The sequence below is a fragment of the Gallus gallus genome, chromosome 3 (genome assembly GCF_016699485.2).
Source record: "Gallus gallus isolate bGalGal1 chromosome 3, bGalGal1.mat.broiler.GRCg7b, whole genome shotgun sequence".
Lineage (NCBI taxonomy): Eukaryota > Metazoa > Chordata > Aves > Galliformes > Phasianidae > Gallus > Gallus gallus.
The window spans coordinates 51,212,024-51,233,040 of NC_052534.1; the positions used below are offsets into that span (position 1 = coordinate 51,212,024).

The following is a 21,017-nucleotide window of genomic DNA, read 5'->3' on the forward strand; positions in this document are numbered from 1 at the left end:
TCATTTTTCTTAAGGATTACTCCTGAACTGTGTTCTTACACAGTCGCTGTGCTGATGGGAGGTAAGCAAGAGTGACACTTTTCACAGACAGCTGGCATAGTTCAGATGATTTGTAAAATTCCAGGACCAGTCATTCACTGTAGCACAGAGTAAGTCACTCTCTGACCACTCCTGTCTTTCTCCACTGATAGTACAGGGAGCTTGGATGACTAATTCAGATGAGATTTTACCAAAAGTTAATTAATACAGTTAAATCCCAGTCACTTGAATCCCACCTTAAAGTCTAAAGTTGGTCAACTTTAAGGGCGTGATAAGACTTGCATTTATTGAATTTAGTTCCATATCTGATCAGTTTTACTGGCACGGCTACATGTTAAACTAGATGACTCAGCACTAATATGCATAAGCATAGGCACTACATGCATCCCCATGCATACAAACAGAAATATGGAAATAGTATCATTGCTCAGGTGCACAGGATAGCAGTATTCACCACAATTTTATTTAATATTGGATTACAAGCATCAAGCTATGGAAAAGATGTCATCTATTATACTTCAATTGTGTTAAAGATATTATTCTAGTGCTGTCATGTTTCATTGGAAAACCACACTTCTCTATTATTCATCTGACATTTAAAGTTTTTTTTAACATTCTTTCCTAGAAATATAAAGATTTAATCACAAAAGACAGGTTCTAAGAAGACTTTATTAAATCTGGCAGCCGTCTTAATTGGACTGTGTGCAACTGATAAAAAAAAATCCTGATAACTGAGCATTCACTCAACAAAGAATTGTTCACTGATACTAATTTTTTTTTTAATTTTCGGCAATTTTACAGATCTACAATTCTTTAAATACAGTGTTTGAGTAGAACATTACTCTTCCTAGTTTACGCCTATGCCTCATGAGATTACTGCAGTGTGGGAAAATGACACATTGCTTCTCCTGATAGAAGAGCCACAGGAACCACTGAAAAACGCCCCCCAGAAAACACACGCTTTGTTGGCTGAAAATATCTGTTGTGTAGGACAGGCTGGACATAACACAATTTAATATATTTTTCACTTACAATATTCATACAAATAGAGTAGAAGCTTTTATACAAACTGTCAGATTCACAGTTGTGGGATCCAATAAAAAAGCTACTTCTGAAAAAAGTGCATTTCATTGAGGTCTCTGCTGCTCTGCAGAGGAGCTCAGCAGGTCATTATCTCTATATTTGATGTTTTAAACTTTCTAATCAGACAGAGAAAACCAGCTTGGTTTAAACACTTTCTCTGGTACAACTTTAAGTATCTCCTTTATTTTTAGAAGAGTGCACTGTAACCTTTATCATTGATGGACCTTTTATAATTCTCTTGATGTTTACATGCCTAATGATGCATGTAAATGGCACTGAAAGCACTGTTCTTTGTTTCCTAGAGAAATCCCCTAAAATTACTCTTAAAAGGCAGGATGGGGTAAAAGTTTATTGAGGTTTTGTCCTTATATTTATGATTAAAGTTGTTTTTTTACTTAAGTCTTCATAAGGTACAGTCTTTTTTCAAGTTGGAACCAACTTACCTTGGAAGGTTCCTTTTTGTCACAAATCAACCATACCAAATACGCTGAAGAAATAAATTATTTTAATTCTCTTGCCACTAAGATGGTTAGCTGGCATCCCCAGGTTCAGTGAACTCAATCAGTACCTTGCTCAGTCTGATTTTTTTTCTCTTTTATTCAGATGAGACATTTCTGCTGCTTCCGCTTCTGTTCTTGCTGAAAGAGCCATCTCCAAATGCTTCTGATTCTTTCACTTTGATTTAAGTAAGTCTTCCCATTCAACGGTGGACTCACTATTTTTCGGAATTGCTGGAAATATTGACTGCATTTTAGTTCGGAACTCTTTCATCTATAAAAGAGGTTAAGAAATAAAAACAGCCAACTATTACTAAGAGGCTTATTCCACAAAAAATAGCTCTTTGAGGTAAAGAACATGTAAAAAGGCCTTAAAAATAACAGCAAAGTAAGACATACCCTCTAATTATACTGGTTCAGTTAATTAAGTGGGAAAAAAAAAGTACGAAAGGGACCCGCTGCAATCCCCACATCTAAAGAATCACACTGGGGTGTCTAACTTGGACCACTTGTCTGAATGATTCACTACTATAAGATGAGCTGTGGTGTGAATATATTTATATATTTATATATTTTTGTTTGTTTTTTGTTTGTTTGGTATAAAATTACTTCAGTAGAATGCAGCCATATTTTCAGTGCAGTGTCTTATTCTGAACTTTATTCTATAGGTTGAAGGTCTGTTATAATAGGCCTGTTTGAGGATTTTAGAACAACGTTAAAGTAAATGGCTCTGACGGTGTTGGTTTATCCAACAATATAGATACAGGAGGTTAAATAAAATTTTACTAAAATTTATTTATTAAAAGGTAGGAAAAGAAAATGCATAATTATACATAGGACCATGCGTTTCTTTCTTTATTGGTAAATTAAAATATGTGCTTTGAAGAAGAAAGATTGCTGTCTTTATATTCGATGTATTAATGCATTAAAACCAAACACCAAATCTATATTTATGGTAACCATTTTATCACCAATGGCTGATTCTATTGTCTTGACAGGCCAGAACTGAGAGTTACTTTCATTAAAAATCACTTCTATTTGAAGTCACTGTTTAGATTTAATGGATTCTTTTCTTCCAATATTTTTACATACGAGGGCTGCTCCAAAAGTAATATAATCTCCTATTTTATTACGTTGGTCTGCGATGCACAAAGCGAACTTGACTGGAAAATAAAATATTACAAGTTTATTCTGAAAGAAAAAAAAAAAAGAATGTATCTAGAAAGCACTAAAACACTGCTATCATCTGTAGATTTAAGAATACTCAGACTTTTCTCAGAATGCTAATTTATGTTCTGCAGGTAAAAGCAACTCATTTTCTGGAAAGGCAATTTTCCTTTAGCACACAGACAGAATTTGAAATATTTAATACCTTTTTTTGTTCATTTTCAAGACCCTGTGATAAATTTCTTCAGCCTTATCTCCTCAGATTCTGATGCTTATTTGTAAAACCACTTTGCAAGCAATGCCAAACCCAATGCTATCACTTCACTCTTGCAAATATCTGCATCTTTTTTCCATGACCCCCCTCTGTACAAAATATTTTTAATTGCAGCTCACAGGTTTGACTGTTTTTTCTCCAGACTTTCTTCTTTTGTGATTCCCATACTGGACAGTGAGCTACTTTAATAAATCATAATACTAAGCTGATCACCACTGTGGATTGACTCTTCAACATTATGCCTTAGCTTGTCAGCTATTTAGGAAAGGTGTTCTCTACAGTGACTGGCATGGGCCTAAGAAGTACCTGGTGTTTTCTCGGTGTGTCTAATTGGGGTCAATTTGTTCACAATACAAATGTCACAGCTACAATTTACTTGAAGTTTCCATTTCTATGCAACTTAACAATCCTACATCCTACTATTTCTCTCCACAATAGTGTTTGAGTAATACATTAAGCAACGTAACTGGTACTGCACGCATACTTTTATTCTTTTTTCTCTCTCTCTTCCCAGTAAAAAAGTGCAGTTGTGTTTCACTAGAGCTTTGAATAGGATTTCTAAGGTATTTCTTTCTCATCTGCACCATTAATGCTATCAGCTTTTGAGTTTCTTCCTCCATTTCCAAGTTGTGCTAGTTACATCAACCCAACGTATTTTCAAATCCTGGCCACTGTCCTCCCAGCACCCAAAGTTCCTTTAAAGCTCCCTGGCCACACTGCATAAAAGCATGGAGAAGATTTCAAAAAAACCTTTCTCTGATGGAGTGGAACCAGCATACATAGACATAAATCATGATGGAAATGGCAGCACAGTTCCTTCCATCCCACTGTCAATGTCTGCTACTCGTGAATCCGTCTAGTATCAAATTTTAGGCTGTAACTTCTCTCAGTCATTGACCATCCGCTCTATACCGTGGCTGTTGACTGACCAACCTGTATTTAGTATAAATTTGGTCTCCAAAATAACTCATGCTGGCCTCGCACTTGTTCTTGATTGTGTTTGGTTGGTAGCATCATCCCAGGCCTACTGCAACCTCAGAGGATCCCTGTAGTGAAGGTAGACCTTTTTCAGTAAAGATACAAATGAACAATCCTTCTGTGAACTGGATTTCCTGGTATCCAGTCAGTCTCGTGCATTGGAGTGAGCTTCTTGTGAAGATAACTAACCTGGCTTTATATTATATGAATACTGCACCCTGATTAACGAGGGAAACCATGGAATTCAGAACTCATATCTTGCCTTGCCTTTCTTTCGGAGAAAAACTGCTTGGAAGGTCTCTTCTCCTCTCTCCAACCCGAAAATCTCCTGTATTTCTTCCAGATTCCATAATACACGTGCCAGTGGTCTCAAATCAACAAGCATTAATTTAATTAGAAAAGGTAATATGCCTACGTACTAAATACTGGAGTGTTTAGAAATAACTTATTGTAGTAGCTGCTTTTTTAGGATTGTCAGACACACTGACCCTGGAGCAGTTGGCTCAACTGTGATGTCTCCAATTAATAGTATAGTAGACTGAGTGCTAAAAGCTGAATGTATTCTACCCCTTTTGGCTGCCTTCAGGATCACAAACCGCTCTCTCAAACCCTGCTTCTGAACCCGGTGGCACATGAACGATCTGTAGCACATTTCTTGATTTAACATTCCAGCATTCTCCGTTCCTGGAGGCAACTCTCAGAAGTGAATTTCACTCAAGTGATTTTTTTATTTTTAATCACAGACATTGCAAAGCTTGATACTGTTTTTTTCCTGCCAAATAAATTACAGTAACTGTTCCACCTCTGACTGTCAGGCTTCTTTCTAAAAGGGTATCATCTACCTTGCTGCATTAAATAATCTGTAATAGCTACAGATCACTGTTATTTTCTTATCTTAACCTAATGATCCTGCCTCAGGTGGCAAAAATATGGGGACCTAAAAGCATCTTCCAGTTAATAATGTCTTTTTAATGTACATCGTTGACAGAATGTCACACAAAAATTGGGATAGCACTATTACCGAGAGCACTTACGTGGCCATTCATATTAAAATGAATGGAAGAGAGGCTAAAAAAAAGTCTGTTTGAATCCTAGAATGAAAGTTTTGCACAGAAATGTTCTCTTTAATGTCTGACATTCATAATAGGCCAACCCAGATTCTAGGAATTATTAGTTTCCTATTTTAGTACTTGTACCAGTAAGAACTGCTTACGTTACCTTCCAAGTGAAATGAGGTTAGATCCCCTGAACTGGAATACTGACTGAGAGTATAACACAGCGTGTCCATGCCTTATATTTTCATCTTTATATTTTCTTCAGCCTTTATATTTTCATCAGCCACCTTTCACCTTACAAGGAAGCAAGATGAGACAGGCTGCCTTGGATTTAAGACAGGCTGCCTTGGAATCAGAGAGGATTGTTCTTGCTACCTTTTCCCAAATCTCAAAGTGATTGCTGGTGGTCTTGTTAGCAAACACTTACCAAGGTCTGCATACAGAAATAGCAGGTTATTTGTGGAAAACAGCATGCACTGAACCCTTACAGCACTCCAAGAGCAGAGCAGACAGCCTGCTGGCTGAAGGCTATTCTCTGACTGCCACGGTAAAATGGAGTGCTTATTGCAGGTCACCTCATGCCAGCTTGCACAATGACCTCTACAGTAAGCACAGAAAGTAGTGCTCTGGTTCATATTCTTAGATCTTACACTTCATTGGCAAAGGTGTTCAGGTTACACAGAATCCACGCATCTCTCACTGGTAAGGTACTTGCTCTACATCATGAGCATGTTGCAGTAGTTTCACTTCAGTCTAATTTCTGTGTGAATGGCACTTAGCTCCCAATATTGGGATTGTTAACTGGTAGCTTGAAAGTTTGTTTCTACACCTCTGTAGTAAAAGGGAGAAGATGCCAGACCAGTAGAAAAGCCTAGAGAAAAGAAACCTCCCGTGACTACTCTGAATTAAAAAAAAAAAAAAAAAAAAAAAAAAAAAAACGATGTTTAGCTGTTTGTGCTCAATGGGAAAAACTGACTTTCACTTATATACATGAGGGCAGTAGTCTTGTAAACTATGATCTTAAAAAAGTTACTTCCTTATACTTAGAGCTCTATGAGTATGCCTTAAAATTCTATGAATAACCAAGATGATGCTCCTGAAATAGACGGCCAAGCACTTAAGTTGTTCTAGTGGATGATATCTCAAAGCAGACAGTGTTAGCGTTTCAGTCTCAAGCCTGTACCTATTGATTTCAGTGATGTTGCACCAGACTTCCAAACAAAAATAATAGTACAAAGTTTGGACTGCACTGTCTTGTTGCAAAAGGCTTTCATGCAATGCAGAAAAATTGAGTGGTTTTTTTTTTTTTTTTAAACTGTTGAGGAACATTCCATTTATTTCTGCAGTCTTACTTTCTAATCTGGGTGCCTGAAAAGGACATCCACATGATTAGTCTCATTTCTCCTTAGTCATCCTGCACAATCTGAAAAATTAGTGTAATCTACAATTTAAAATAGTTAAATGGATGAAGCATGCTGGTTAATGGACCCAAAGCATCAGGGTGAGCGTTCCCACTGCACAGGCTCTTATGCGCTGTAAGTTGGATTTCTGAATTGAATGAAAAACATGCATTGTCTGCAAGTAGGCAGTTCTTTCAAAAGGTAACCTGAGTAATTCTTCCCTCTGTATGACCAGGAATTCCCAGTATGCGTTAACCAGAAATGAGAGCCATGGCTGAGAAAAGCAGACAGTAAAAATCAAAGCCTCAGCCTTAAGCAATTCACAGGCCTTGATGCCCAGAACGGGACTGAATTGTGCACAGGCCACACACTGGAGCTCTTGCTGCACACTGAGCCAGCATGTGGACAACCAGGCACTTTCAGGTAAGTAGAGCTACTTGCATGAGGACAGGAGCATATGACAAGTGTGGCCATGCTGCCACACTTGAAGATGTCAGGGTACTGAGATGTAACATAAAAACTTAGGCCAATCAGATAAGCTTTTACTTCAATTTTAGTTATACATTTGTAGCTTGCGTTACACAGAGCCAAGGAGTGTGCTGATCCACTTGTCCACTTCCAGAAACCCGCAACTGCTCCAGAGGCAACATCCAACCAAAGACTGAGTATTGTTTTATTCATGGAATCGCAGAATGTCTTAGGTTGAAAGGTACCTTAAAGCCCACCCAGTTCCAACCCTCTGCCATGGGCAACGCTGCCCGCCACCAGCTCAGCTGCCCAGGGCCCATCCAACCTGGCCTCGAGTGCCTCCAGGGATGGGCAACCCCAGCTTCTCTGAGCAGCTGTGCCGGTGCCTCGCTGCCCTCTGAGTAAAGCATTTCTGCCTAAGATCTAACTTAAACTTCCTCTGTTATAGTTTAAAGTAATTTTCCCTTGTCCTACCATTGTTACGTTAAAAAGTCAGTCCCCCTCCTGTTTATAAGCTCCCCTCAAGAACTGGAAAGCCTAACTAACTTCCCAACAGTTTGCTGGCAGCTGACACTGACGAGCCTCTTTCAAGATCAATAATTCCTCAAGAGAGCTACAGTTACCATCTTCTTATATTCTCGAAATGCTTCCTTACAGCTGTCCCTATAGGCAATGAAGATGTAGCAGCTTTCCACTAAGAAAAGGATGATCTTATTCCTTCAATAAGCATTCTGTTTTATCAAGTACAAGCAAAGTTCACAGGTTCCTTATTTATATCTTCTACTCCTTGTGCAAAACAAAAGCAGTACATATTTGTGGAGGCAAGCCTTCTCCACACCAAACTAATCAGGTAATACAAGAGTACAGACAATATGTGTATAAACTATATATATATAAACAATATGGTACTAAATCTTCCTTGAATTTAAATAAGCATTGAGGAAGTAAAACAATGTTAAAAAAACTGAGCAGATTTGAATTATTTTGAATTCTATGATAAGGAAATAGGAAAGAAAAGATGATTTTATTATGCAGTCAAGTATGCATAATAAATCAAGCACGATGAGGAATAGAAATATCATGAATAGGAATAAATAAAGCTAAAATTAAAAAATAGCAATAAAAACATCTAGGAATGACTCTAGGATGATCCTAGAATGGTTCTAGGAGATACACTGCTTTCATAGCAGCACTTGGACATCTACAAAATAGCATAAAAATTTAAGCTTCTGCAGAATGTCATTATTTGATTAAGATCTGTACATCTTAGTATTAGTTATGGATGTCAAAAATTGGTGAAGACTATGTTTCCATACTTGCATTTTATTTTTTGAAATCATCCATCCTTAGACCCAATACTCATCTGTATTTATAATGTACTTGGTGACTACAGCCTCAAAAATAATATCAAATATCTCCCAAAATAGATGGGGTGATGTTAGCATTGTTATGCTTAAAATGAGTATTTAGAAGTTAGATTTACTCTAGATAAAAGCACCTTGCGTAGCAATTGTCCTTGCCAACAAAACCATAGCAAGCATATAATCTCTGTATTGTTTTTAATTGCTTTAGATGTCCCTACACAGCTGTGCAATCGTATTAGATTGTTAATATTTTAAAGGTTAAGACCAATGAAAAAGAGGATATTTCATTAGGAGTCACCATAAAAATGATAACTACTATTTTGTATCTATATTAGTCACAAATTACTAGTTCTCAGTATTTTCTCGGCTTTCCATAGAACAGATATATAAGTAACAAACCTACATATGAATCATCCTGGCCGACTTCCCTCGGGAGAACAAATGCTTTCATTTCTGAGGAAGTTTATTGAGGGCATGAAGAGCAAAAGGGCTCTTCAAGCATAATTTATCTTGCTTGTTAATTGTTCCATGGCTCAGCGTGCCAGTGCTGAAACACTGTTCTGCTTTTAAAAGAAGGTTCATAATCCCTGTTATGTAAAAAATAACAATAATTCAAAAGAACAACAAGCATTCATAGAGATGTTTTAATATCTGTGAAGTATTCTACAGCTGCAAATTTTCAATTTAAACAAAAGCTGCTTATCTAAACTGAGGATTTACAACTTAACTGTAACCTCTAGAAAACTGTGAAACATTTTGGAAGGATTTGGTCCTGTAGACAAAGGGCAATCAAATTGTAAGCAAACTGGAATTCAGCTTAATAGGATTATCGACATCGGTTATTCCTGTAAAATAAGCACACTGAATGCAAAACAAGTTTAAACAATATACTGCTGACAGTCAGCTATGTGAGAATCAGACTCTGCAACTCTCCGAAGTCAGCGGGTTGAGGATTAAGAAGAACGAAACACCTGGGGATAGAGGGATGGGTCAGGAAGACCTTTTTAACAAACAAGGAATAATTTAGGTAGACCATATGCATTTCACTCATCAAATAAAGCAAGGCATCACCGTGGTGTGTATCTTGCTTGTACAGACAGGCTGTTTCTGCCTGTCAAAAAACACCAGTTTAAGCTGCAAAGGGAAAGACAAGAGACAGATAAATCAGTCCAACTGCAACCCTGCTTTGCTTTAGGCTTTTACTTTGTTATTTTACTATAGCTTAATTAAAGATCAAAATGAAGCAATATCACAGAAATAAAATGATGGAATTTGGGCCTTGTTGAGAGACAAAATCATGTATTTTTCCTCCATTTCCAGGACTGTGCTGTGACCATGAATTTCTTCAAGTATTGTAACTGCAGGTCCCCTTTAATCCTCGCAGACACAGCTCTCTCATCACTGTAAATGGCAGTGCTCTGTGTGCTTTCAAGGACTTACCTGAGACTAGAACTGCTTAAGTGCCACAAAGTTTGGACAATTTATCATCAGAAAATAATTTATAAAGGACTCTGTGTCCTTTAATTTCTGATCAGTTCCCTCTTACCTCTGACAACCCTATGCTTAAAAATACATTGTCTGGGCAGCTAGTAATGCAAGAGGAGGAACCACAACTCTACCAGGTGTGACCACTGATCTGAACATGAAACCACTGCTACAGTATGTTACAATATTTATTAAACCATAAATTTATATCATAGGATCATAAGCTCGTTTGAGTTGGAAGGAACCTTTAAAGGTCATCCAGTCCAACTCCCCTGCAATGAACAGGGACATCCACAGCCCCTCCAGCCTGACCTTGAACGTCTCCAGGGATGGGGCATCCACCACCTCTCTGGGCAACCAGTTCCAGTGCTTCACCACCCTTACTGTAAAAAAAAATTTCTTATATCCAGTATAAATTTCCCCTCTTTCAGTTTGAAAGCATTTCCCCTTGTCCTCTCACCCTACTGAAGAGTCTGTCCCTTTCCTTCTTATATCCCCCTTTAAACATATGCCTAAGTTTAAATACATACTTTAAAACTTTCATTGGATCAAGACTAGCCTCTACTGCTCTATTGCCTAATGATTCAAACGAAGATATAATGTTGCTCAAACTAAATTACATGACACCAACTGAATTCATTTTAATACAAAGACTTTGAACTGTGACTTACAAACAACAAAAAGGTATGGCAGGTCATAGCATCTGTAGAACAGAGACACAAAATCAGAAAGGTTTCAGTTTTTAAAATAAACTTCTCATTCAAGCCAACTGAAATAACAGGGTTTTAAGATATTTTTTATTTCTTTACTTACAAAAGTTTTTATTTAGTGAAACATCATTTATTCTTAAACTGAAGATTTCAAACTTCATGACTTATTTTGTATAGAGAGTAATAAAATAAGATGCTTCAACTATGACTTCTTAGATTTAATGAAATGAAAAATATGCCAAAGCCATTATTTTCTACAAAATTATTTTCAACACCTCTGTCTTATCCATCAGGATACAGTCAGCTCACTGCACCAGGAGTCTAAAAGATAATGCCATAATATGAAAGTTATTAGATAGTAAATATACTTGTTGTTCAAAGTTACATGTCAATTGTTAGGTCTGTGTTTAGTATTACATATGTTCTTCTGTTCTATGAAGTGCCTCATAGTGGGAGGCTGCAGGTGTGTCTGGGTGAACACTGGAGTTCAGACCAGGAATGTGCTTTGGTTGTAAACCTCCCAGTTGTCCATATTGGGCATGAGTTGACCAGTCTCAGAACATCTCAAATGGATGTCTTTAGGGTGAAACACAACTGGCGGTATGTTTTAGGAGCACATCTAGCATACTCCAGCTACAAACAGGCATTCATGTCATGGGACAAGGCTAGAGTCAGCTCAAATTTAAATATCCGATGGACTGCTTGTAGGTATTAGGGCCTGAGGCCCAAACTGCTTCACTGGCCCAGTGCTGTTGGTCAGTGATACTTTTGCATACAGACAGAACTGCTGGACCTTGACATCACTGAAGATGGACTATATTCCTAAGAGTTCACTGGAAGTTAATTAGAAAGTCATGCTAATGAATGTTAATGACATGTTAACAACATCTGGGTAATTTCTGCATGGAGCCCAATGTATGTGAAAATAGAAAACCATCAGCTCCTAGGTTCTGAAAATGAAGATTTCTCTTCTACATTAATGAAAAATAGGATTTAAACCACTATCAAACCAAGTCCTCACTGACCCATCACTTCTCATTTTAGGGATAGGAGCTCACTGAAATTCAGTAGGGTTTATTACTTAGTAACCTATTCGAAGATGACAACAGCGACAACTGCAGTCAGGGGATACTAAGAACCCATCCTGAGACTGCATAAAATTTTTCATATCCCTTACCGAGACATACAGATCAGTTGCTTACTATCACTCTTGAGTTTTCATGCTAGCATAAAAATCGGTAGGCTTACCACCCTTATCAATAAAGCCATTTAAGAGCTGGAAGGAGGCATTGTGACAGCACCGTTTTAAGAACATATTGAATGTAGTGGTGTTCTCTCCTGCTGCCAGCAGATGTAGCTGCAGTGCAGAACAAACTACAAACACATCCCCAAGCCCTTTGGTCCTATGTGTGAGGCTCACATCGCCCGCCCTCTTGCACCAACCCCTATGGGGAGTCTGCTTTGCCCAGGCGAGTATAGCAGATAGGTGTCTGATAATATAGACGTTTTTTTCTTAAAAAGAAAACACAACAACTATACATCACACTGTAGCACTCCCATCACTGGGTTTAGTTTTGTCCTTTCCGGTTCGTGGAAGATGCTCACCACCTCTTCCTACGCAGGCAGCTATGAAAGGTCTCACAGCAGGCACACTGACTAGCATTCATTCACACCAGTTCAGCAGCCCACTGTTTCAAGCCAGAGCGTGGCCAAAGTGAGCAGGGTTCAAAGGACATGGAACACATTGTTGGCTGCGCTTCTCCAAATTTACTGCCCAGCTTTCCCTTCTCCTCATTTAGAGTCAAAGCAAGCTGTGGTGTGCATGACCTTCAGCAGTTCATGTGGGTTTATCAGTCAGGGGTGGAACTGCTCAGTAGAACAGCTGGCTAGCCAGCCATTGCTGTGAGATCTCTGACCCATCACATATGATTTTCCACTGTGGCTTCTTGTCATGTTTTACTCCCTGAGACAGTATTAGGCATTAAACAACACAGCAGCTTGGTTTCACATGACTCAGAGCTCTCCTCCAGACTGTAAGTGAAAGTCAGTCCTCTGCTCACTGGGAACACGCCAAGATATCCACAAGGACAGAGCTAGCAATGGATTTGAGAGCACACTGGAATTAATGTACTTTTATATATGACAGATGAAACTTTTTTGTTTGCTAAATGAAACATCTGTGGTGTTTACAATTAAAATTTTATTATGCCTAGCAATATTGAAACACCATATGAGCTGTTGGTAATGTTGTTATCAATATTACCAGCAGCTCTTAAACAAATGAAGTCAGTGCCCAGCTGAAAAAGGACAGCAGCAGGGGCAGACCACTAATCAGCACATCCCAAAGGCAGCTGGTTACTGTTGAAGGCAGGAAGGTGAAGGAGCAGGGCAGCAAGCTCTTCTCCTTGTTCAGCTGCCAAAAGTTTAGTTATTAAGATCACAAAAGCTGAAGGCACCAAGATGAATTGAGGTTTCTCTAAGGTCATGCATAAAACAGCACTTTCACAGGCTAACATTTGCTTTAAAGTCAGAGCTTTCAAGTATACATACAGTATGCTTAGCTTGAAATTGTAACTTCAAATTCTTTGTGTCTGTGGTAAGGGGAACCTGCAACTGTTACTGAGTAATGGAGTTCACAGAATTAAACTATGCTGAAAAATCAAGATATTTATATTCAGGTAAGCCTACAACAGATTCTTCTCAAGTTGTTCAACTTAAATTAAAATGCTCATTTGATAATGTTGAGATTAACATAAAATCTGCAGTAGCTTTTGTGGTCTTAAAAAATTAACTATTGTGCTTCTCTGAAATGGGAAAGCCTTTTCTCAAAATTAGTATATATCTAGGAACCCAGAACTAATGATGTACCAGCCAACTTGTAACGCTTACTTAACCTCAGGTGCTCATGAAAATGATACTTAAATACACAAAAGTAACACCTTCCATGAGATAGTACTTCCTCCTGAGTGTTATGTTAAAGCAGCATGCAAAGTGTCAACAACAACCAAAAATTACTTGTTCTTTAGAATTGTATTTCTAGAGTCCCTTTTCTTGGGTCAGAATGTTTCACCTTTAATACACTTCTGCTTTTGTTCTTCCAGCAATTTTAAACATATATTTAACATACACAGTAAAACAGGATAAAGTAATGCATGACAGAAACTTACAAATGTAAATTTGCTCTTATGCTGTACTGAGTAGCACTATCGTGTGAGTTTCCTTCTTCCAATTGGAATTTAAATCTATAGTGAAAGCAATAAATATGTCAGTGGAAAGCAGGGGGAGAGGGCTGTTCTAAATTATTTGCAGCCTCAGCCTCTTGATAGAAATCTACTTCTTCCAGTGTCTGCAGTTCTAACTGTGCCATGTTGTGAAACAAAAGCATTGCACATTAAGAAACCAATATCAAAAGGTGTTTGCAAGAGCCTCCTAAGATGCTGTTTGCTGTATCTCCTTTCCATGCAAATGCAACTCAGAATAAATAATGACTTTCTGATGATAAATGCTATTAGCTAGTTGCTAAAACGCCATGCACTGCTGCTGTGCCTTTAAAACATGAGATCCTGCTGTCAGACTGTGACATTTCCTGGGCTTAGCCACCTCAAGCTTGTGCTCTTCTTCCCTGTCATACAGTCTCGGTGAAAGCAGCCTCACAAGAAAACAAAGCAACTGTGGGTCTGGGTCAGCATTTTTCAAGGAAATAAAAATTAAGCTTACTGACAAACAGTTAACGTAAGTTGCTGACTAGGGTCATACTGTCCTTTGGCAGGAGCAGAAGTACTCTGACTGAAAACAAGAATCAGCAGCATGGTGTGAAGTGAATCCTTTTGGCTGATGATGTAAGTGACAGTAAATTCAGCAGATTGCTATAGCTCAGCACACACAGAGTATAAATTGGTACGCCTGCTCTTCTCCTCTTTCTGCTACTCCACTACAGCCTCACAAGCAGGACTTGAGTATAAACAAAATGCGCTGTAGCTGCATCTTATGTCCTGCTTTCCTTTATTGGCTATTATTGAGAATCAACATTAGAAATCAAGGAATTTGTGCATGTTGGGACCAGTATGGTAACTGTTGAGTCATGGCCTGAACCACTGATTGAGCACCTGGGGAAGGGACCTGGTCGGCCCTGGGAGCACAGATGAAGGCAATTCAACTGTGTGACTGAAAGGGTGGAGCCTGGCTGCACCTCTCTTAGACCTCATTTAAGGGCTGACTGCCACTGGGGAAGGATCCCTGGTTGGAGATCCTTCCCTTGTGGAGTTTCTATTGTGAGCCTCAATCTTCAAAGGTGGGTGAGTACTTTTTCTTTTGTAACACCTTTCTATTGCACTAGTCTCTCTGTCATCACACCTCTTTTATCACCATTCCATCGCATCGATCTTTCTGATTGTCACAGGACCCAAGTGGCTAACTCACAGGATTTATTAGCAGAGTGGACAAGAAGTGAGAACTTGAATTAAGGTATTAATGAGAATAGCATTAGGGTGGAGCAATATATTGCTGCTTTTAGCATTGGGAGATTGTGAAATGCTCTGCTGGCAATAGAAGTAATTTTTCATGGAAGGTAAGGGAAGTCTATTCATTCTTATCCCTTAAAAGGAAGTGGAGTTCTGCCAGCTGCAGGGTGTCTCTTCAGTCATGACTCATTACTGGGGGCAAACCAAAATGCTTACATGAACTCCAGTGTTCACACTCAACACAGTGAAATACTGGAAAGTGAGCACTTTATTAAAGATAGCCTTTGCCCCTTGGGGCGTACAGATGCTTCCCAAGTTTCTTTGCCTTGATGTGGCACATCAAGGAACACCACTCTGTTACACACAAATACTCCAATTTTTGCCCCTTTGCTTCTTACAAAAACACACTAGAAAGAAAGCTGTCTTCACCTCAATTTTTCTTACATCTTCAATGCCCTGGTGTAGAAATGGAACTTGGACAAATAGCTATAAAAAGAGGATTTGAGGGTAGCCTTCAATTCAGTGAGCAAAGGATGCAGGAAATTTGCAGCCACTATTTTAGTCTCTAAAGTAGAACACTGACTCTTTTTTGAAGAATTTGAAATGTGTGCAAATAAGCAGGACAGAACTGTTCTTCCCCCTAAACTGTCTCCTCCACAACATCCTATTTACAAAAGATGCAATAAAGCTTTTCCGGTCTGCACAGCCCTCTGGTTAGTCACTGTACATGTTGGAAATCAAGGGCACTGCCAGCTTGAAGTAGTACAGAATATGATGACTAATTCTGGAAAAAAAATACAGTATTTGGAGGATTGTATTTGGTACTCACACTGTGAACACCCAGAGCCTTCCAGATGGCAAAACTTAGTAATCCAACTCCACACCATGCATACAGAGAGCCCCATCCTAGGGCACGTAAGGCCAGTGATGAGCCACTCTCAGGTAATGCAGCTGTAGCAGTAATACCCTAGAAACAAAAACAGGCTGATCAAGACAAAGTGAACAATAACTGGAAAAAAAGAAAAATAGAAATGAAACAAATTAACTTGTTTCTCTAGAATTTTTCTTCTCTTGCCAGTTTATATGAGGCCATAGAAACTCTTGTTATGGATGCCAGCAGGCCCAAAGTGCCAAGGAAGTGGGTGCACAAGCTGCTTTCTCACCAGGAACAGCTTTCATGACTGCCAGTAGCACCTAGGGAGTTTTTAATAATTTAAAAATAATTGAAGATAATAATTAAGATAATAATTTAAGATGCTGAAATGAACAGTTTAATGGGCATAAGAATCTGATAGTTATCCCACCACTCAAAAGCCGCAACTGGATCAAAAACAAGACAGTTGCATTGGAACACAATCCTTTTACAGAATTGATTTTGGTACGATTTCTTCAGGGGTGGTCTAAGTGGGGCATGACAGTTGGCCTTTAAGTCTTTGTCTAAGCTCCTGTACTAGTAGATTAGGTAACTGGAAGAACCTATGTGTCTTTCAGATTGAAGTAGAACATAACAGTGACTGAGAGACCAATTTTGAGATGCTGCAACTCTGAAGGAATTCTAGAAGCTGTTTAGGAAAATTTTGAAAAGAACAAATAGCAACATTAAGCCTCATTTCCCTGCAGAGTTCACTAAGTGGCAACAAAGATAGCACTATTCCATTTTCACGCTTCCCATTTTTGTCAGAAATAACAGCGGGTGTTTTTTGAGATTCTGCTGCTCGAGTCCTCCATGAGATGTGTTGTGAAAATACAAAACACTTAGGAAAGTCATCTCAGGCCAAGAGGAATGGAGTCTCCACCATGACAGAGTTCCAGCCATGATGAAAGCGTTTTTGTCACAGCACATCAATACAGGGTTCAGCTATGAAGGGCACAAACACACAGTGGCTCACATTAGTCAGTTCACACCAAGTGTTTGCTGCTAGCCAGCCATTCTTGGACAGGAGTGCCCCCTGCACTGTACTTAGCTGCTACAGGGCAGTCTTTCAATTTCTTTCTTCTTTGATGTAACTAAACACATGTACAGTGTGTATCAGAATGGTATTCAGTCAGTGAAAAAGCATTGGTAGTTTTTTTTTTTCCCCCTCTTGACTTTGTATTCATCAAAACGTTAAAATGATCCTCAGACAGTGCTCAGTATTAACACGTGTCCTTTGGATTTAGTTCTGGGCAGTTACCCAAGGACAAACACCAATGTGCAAAGGACACAACTAAAATCCATGTTATTCCTCATTTATTCTGATTCGGACATCCCAAAGTGGAAGATGTTAACAACGTTCACTAAGTATGCATATATACACAGACACAAGCAATACATCTCTAACCACACCAGTAACAGAGTTCTACTATTTCCTTCCTGCAGCTAATGAACTTTGCTAACTTTTTCAGTAGAGATTGTATTGAGTAGATTTAAAAATGCTGACGGTTTCTGACATTTTCCTGCTTTAATAGTCTATGCATATACAATGTGTAGAACTTCCATTTGGAAGATGGAAAAAGAATGGACAAAAATATCCTCTACACAGAATCTTTAAATAGGAGTCATTATCTGTGAAAACTGCTGGCAAAAATAACCACTATTTAAATGCCAGATTGTCTCAGAAAAAAAGAAGTGCTATGTGGAAATGGTTGATTTGGTTTCACTGACAGCAGTCAAAGTATTCTGTTCCAAGCTGATTCCTGAGGGATGTTAAGTATAAAGATAAGGATTTCTGTAAACAACACCATTTGTTATAAGATTATATGATATGCTGTTCAGAGCATCAAAAAAGCTGATTAAGAAATGCTAAAAAATTAAGAGGACAACAGTAGAATACTATGACAGCATGGGGGGAAAAGGTGCAATGAAGAAAAGAACGTTTTTAGGAGAACAGAGTTTTAATCATGAGTCTGTTATTGTATATGTTGTTTTCTCTTTGTTACTGCTCCAATACTGGGGGGTGGGCACGGAGAAATAAGCTACTGAACAATGCTCAAATCATAGAGGGCAGGCTTTGCTGGTTTGTTTCCCAAATATATGCTTCACACTTAATTTATTTTATTTCTGGAGGTCGTGGGTGAAGTGATAAAGGCCTCAATTTTCCAACTATCTCCTTGTGGGCAATAACGTGTCTGAAAGGAAGCTGTGCCTGAAATAAATATGTTCAGCTTCATCAGTTGATTGTATTCAGTGCATTCACTGTTTCATAAGGCCTAAACCATTGTAAAACTAAACACCTGGATAAATTCTGGTAAAATTGGACATTTCTCACAAGAAGGCTGCTGCATCTGAGCACTTGAATTTAATACGCATTCCCCCTTCCCAAAAGATGTTTTAAATGAAAGTCTCTGCAGTGGTTCATCACAAACCAGGATTACGTAGTCTCAGTTCTGAGTAAGTTTGGGCTCTGGTTCTGCAGATGCTTACTTTTACTTAATTTCAATAACATGGAAGAGGTTCATTTTCAGCTTTATCTCTCTCCAGTAACATTGATGCTGTTCTGTAAGACTAGTCTTGTTATACGGTCTGAAAGCAATTATGAAGCCAAGATGATGTGATGCTACATCTTCCCCTTTAAGTTGCTATTTATTTTTTTTCTCTGATTCATCTATTTGAATTGGTCACAGACTGCGCTGTGTTTGTTTCTTGTTTCTACTCTGACTTGCATGCTGCATTTTCACTGACACAAAAGCTGGCACAAGCCAGCAAAGATGCTGAAAGAAGGAGTCTTGCATTTCTTCCCAGCATTAATTCTGGGATGGCTGGACTACTACTTTGACCAGCAATGCTGGCTTATGTTTGCTTGAAGTATCTGTCAAGCTATAGCCTCATCCTAAATGGAAAAAATGTTATTTAGGAGTTGAATGTCCAATATGGATGCAATTACCCTTAGTTACTTATAGTTATACTTCTATTACTGAAATAATGTGTTATTTTTAATAACAGGCAATGACTTGCAGTAACTATACATTTAAGTAATCTTTACCTCTTTGGTGGCAAAACCTCAGAGAGCCTCTATAAGCAATTACGTAATTTGCAAAGTCTAGCCTTCCCTTTTGAAATCACTCATCTATCACATCTTCACAAAAAGTATCATTTCCTTTCTACACCTTGCAGTATTTAAGTTGAGCGACCCAGAAATCATACACTATTCCTAGCAAACGTTTAATCCTACTCCTGCTGACTTGAAGTCTAGTGCTCTGGCCATCAACTTTGCACAGCCAAACTGTACATATATCAGCACTACTACAAAGCAGATTATGCATTGTTTTTTCCTGTGCATCACAACTAAAAAACAGTTTAAATGAACAAACCTTACTGAACCAGTTCGGATTCTTCTTTTTTGCCATGGCAAGTGTGGTGCCAAAACCTGCTATCATTCCTGCTGTAGCAACCGTACCTAGAAAAATTCCACCTGCCAAGAAAAGTTTAAGACATAAAAATTAAGATCCTGTCTCCCAGAGGGAGGAAAAAAAAAACCAACAACCTGTTTTGAAAGCAACACCTGAAAAAGGAAGGTCTGTCAGTATATGCTGAGGGGAAAGGAACAGCTGTCCAAATTATTATATTATCTACCTATGGTAAGGAGGAAAGCATTTTGAAATGGAGCCTTTTGAAAACAAATCGCAAGCATCTATTTGCAACCTCCACAAAGCAGAAGTCAACCACATCCCAGGATGCCTTTTCACAGCACCTCCAAATTTCCATGCTCCTTCTGTAGCCTCTCTCACTCCAGAATCAGGATGCTAAAATCAGCTCTGTGTTACAAGAAGATGTGCTTCTCCTCCTGCACCACTGGTGACTTCAAACAGCCATCTGAAAACCTGCCTCAGAAGACCATTCTGTAAGTAACACGCTCTCTTTGGCATCATCAGCTTTATGTTCTAATGATTTAAAAAAAAAAAAAAAGCACCGAAACCCAACAACACCACGTGAACTTCCCCAAGATACAAAGCACTCCTTGCTGCCAGCTCTTCTGCAGCCACTTGAGATCTGCTTCTTGCATCAGAAAGGGATCTGCAGCCATATCAGACTACTTCTAAGAAAAGACCTCATCTGGACTGCAGGTGCACTGCGCAGCACCTGGCTCACACCGAAACGCCCTTCGTAGGGGCAACAAGCTCTGCCTTTGCAGTTGTTTGATACCCAGCTCGTCTTCTCCTTTTCCTAACGGAAACACCTGTTGGAGATCACTCGAATAGAAAGCAAGAATCAAAATCTCCTTATATCAGGTCTCGCTTTCTAAAACTTAGTTACAGTACTACTGTGATGGAGAAGTTTGCTGTAGCCACGTCAGTGAGATATGTGGAGGACATGCAGCCTGGGAACAGGAGGACCTCCAATAAGCTGACAGAACACAGGGTGCCCACCGCATTTTACGCTTCGAGGTCTGATAAGCAGCAACATTTTCCTGATTTCAAAAGTAGCAACTGGCTTTTAATTAACTTCTGCCCCAAGAAGAGGAGGAGTTTGATGCACAGCCTCCAGCCATGGGACTTGGGCCAGGAAAGCACTACAACGCGGAGAAGCACCCCGAGGCTGTGACTGAGCACCCTCCGCCCGGGACAGCGTCTCCCGCTTCCCGCAGACCGCGCGTCCCCAGCGCTCCCTCAGGACTCGACCATGCACGCCCCGCGTGCTGCCGCCCGCCTGTGACCCGAGCGGGGAGGGGAGGAGAGGGGAGGCGCTTCCTGCACCTTTGATGAGGAAGAGCTTGTCCTGGGAAGCCGCAGTGCTCCCGCGGCCCCGGGGAAGGGCCGTTCCTAGCACGGGGTCCAGCGGAGCCGCAGCCTGCGGGGAATCCCCCATGGCAGGGCTGCGGGAGGACGCGGCGGTGGCTGCAGCTAACCCGGAAGGAAAAGGAGCGGGGCAGCGACGCGCGGCCGCCCTTCCTCTTCCATCTCCTCCTCCTCCTTCTGGGCCGCGCAGCCGCTGTGGGCGCGGGCATGTGTGGGCGCCGTGGGGTAACCCAAGGCTCTCGTCACCCTGGGGTGAATGGGCAGAAGTCAAAGCCTCTCGTAGAAGACGGCTATTATAGCACCCTCGGAAGGGATTTCTGTG

The 21,017-nt window shown here is 39.6% G+C and overlaps 1 protein-coding gene across 3 annotated transcripts; it reads right to left on the reverse strand.

Moving 5' to 3' along the window:
* Positions 1 to 480: 480 nt before the first annotated feature.
* Positions 481 to 20,814, reverse strand: TMEM242 (transmembrane protein 242). 3 transcript variants are annotated; one of them, XM_040698563.2, is made up of 5 exons: positions 20,654 to 20,814; positions 19,271 to 19,371; positions 15,810 to 15,947; positions 10,482 to 10,513; positions 1,700 to 1,893 (listed from the first exon to the last, which is right to left on the reverse strand). In XM_040698563.2, exons 1-4 carry the CDS (start codon positions 20,763 to 20,765, stop codon positions 10,505 to 10,507), a joined length of 360 nt encoding a protein of 119 aa, XP_040554497.1. In that variant the 5' UTR covers positions 20,766 to 20,814; the 3' UTR covers positions 1,700 to 1,893; positions 10,482 to 10,504. The 3 variants fall into 3 exon arrangements, with proteins under 3 accessions (XP_419691.2, XP_040554497.1, XP_040554496.1); XM_419691.8 differs by lacking the exon at positions 10,482 to 10,513 and having other exon boundaries at positions 481 to 1,893; XM_040698562.2 differs by lacking the exons at positions 1,700 to 1,893; positions 10,482 to 10,513 and adding an exon at positions 10,718 to 10,841.
* Positions 20,815 to 21,017: the final 203 nt, after the last annotated feature.

What these genes read in the sequence shown, in the direction of transcription:
- TMEM242 (XM_419691.8), bottom strand. Translation starts at nt 20,765, where the DNA reads ATGGGGGATTCCCCGCAGGCTGCGGCTCCGCTGGACCCCGTGCTAGGA. An exon ending in CAAGCTCTTCCTCATCAAAG is followed by an intron (nt 19,372 to 20,653) that starts GTGCAGGAAGCG and finishes TTTTCTTGGCAG; the next exon opens with GTGGAATTTTTCTAGGTACG. An exon ending in AGGCTCTGGGTGTTCACAGT is followed by an intron (nt 1,894 to 15,809) that starts GTGAGTACCAAA and finishes CCTCTTTTATAG; the next exon opens with ATGAAAGAGTTCCGAACTAA.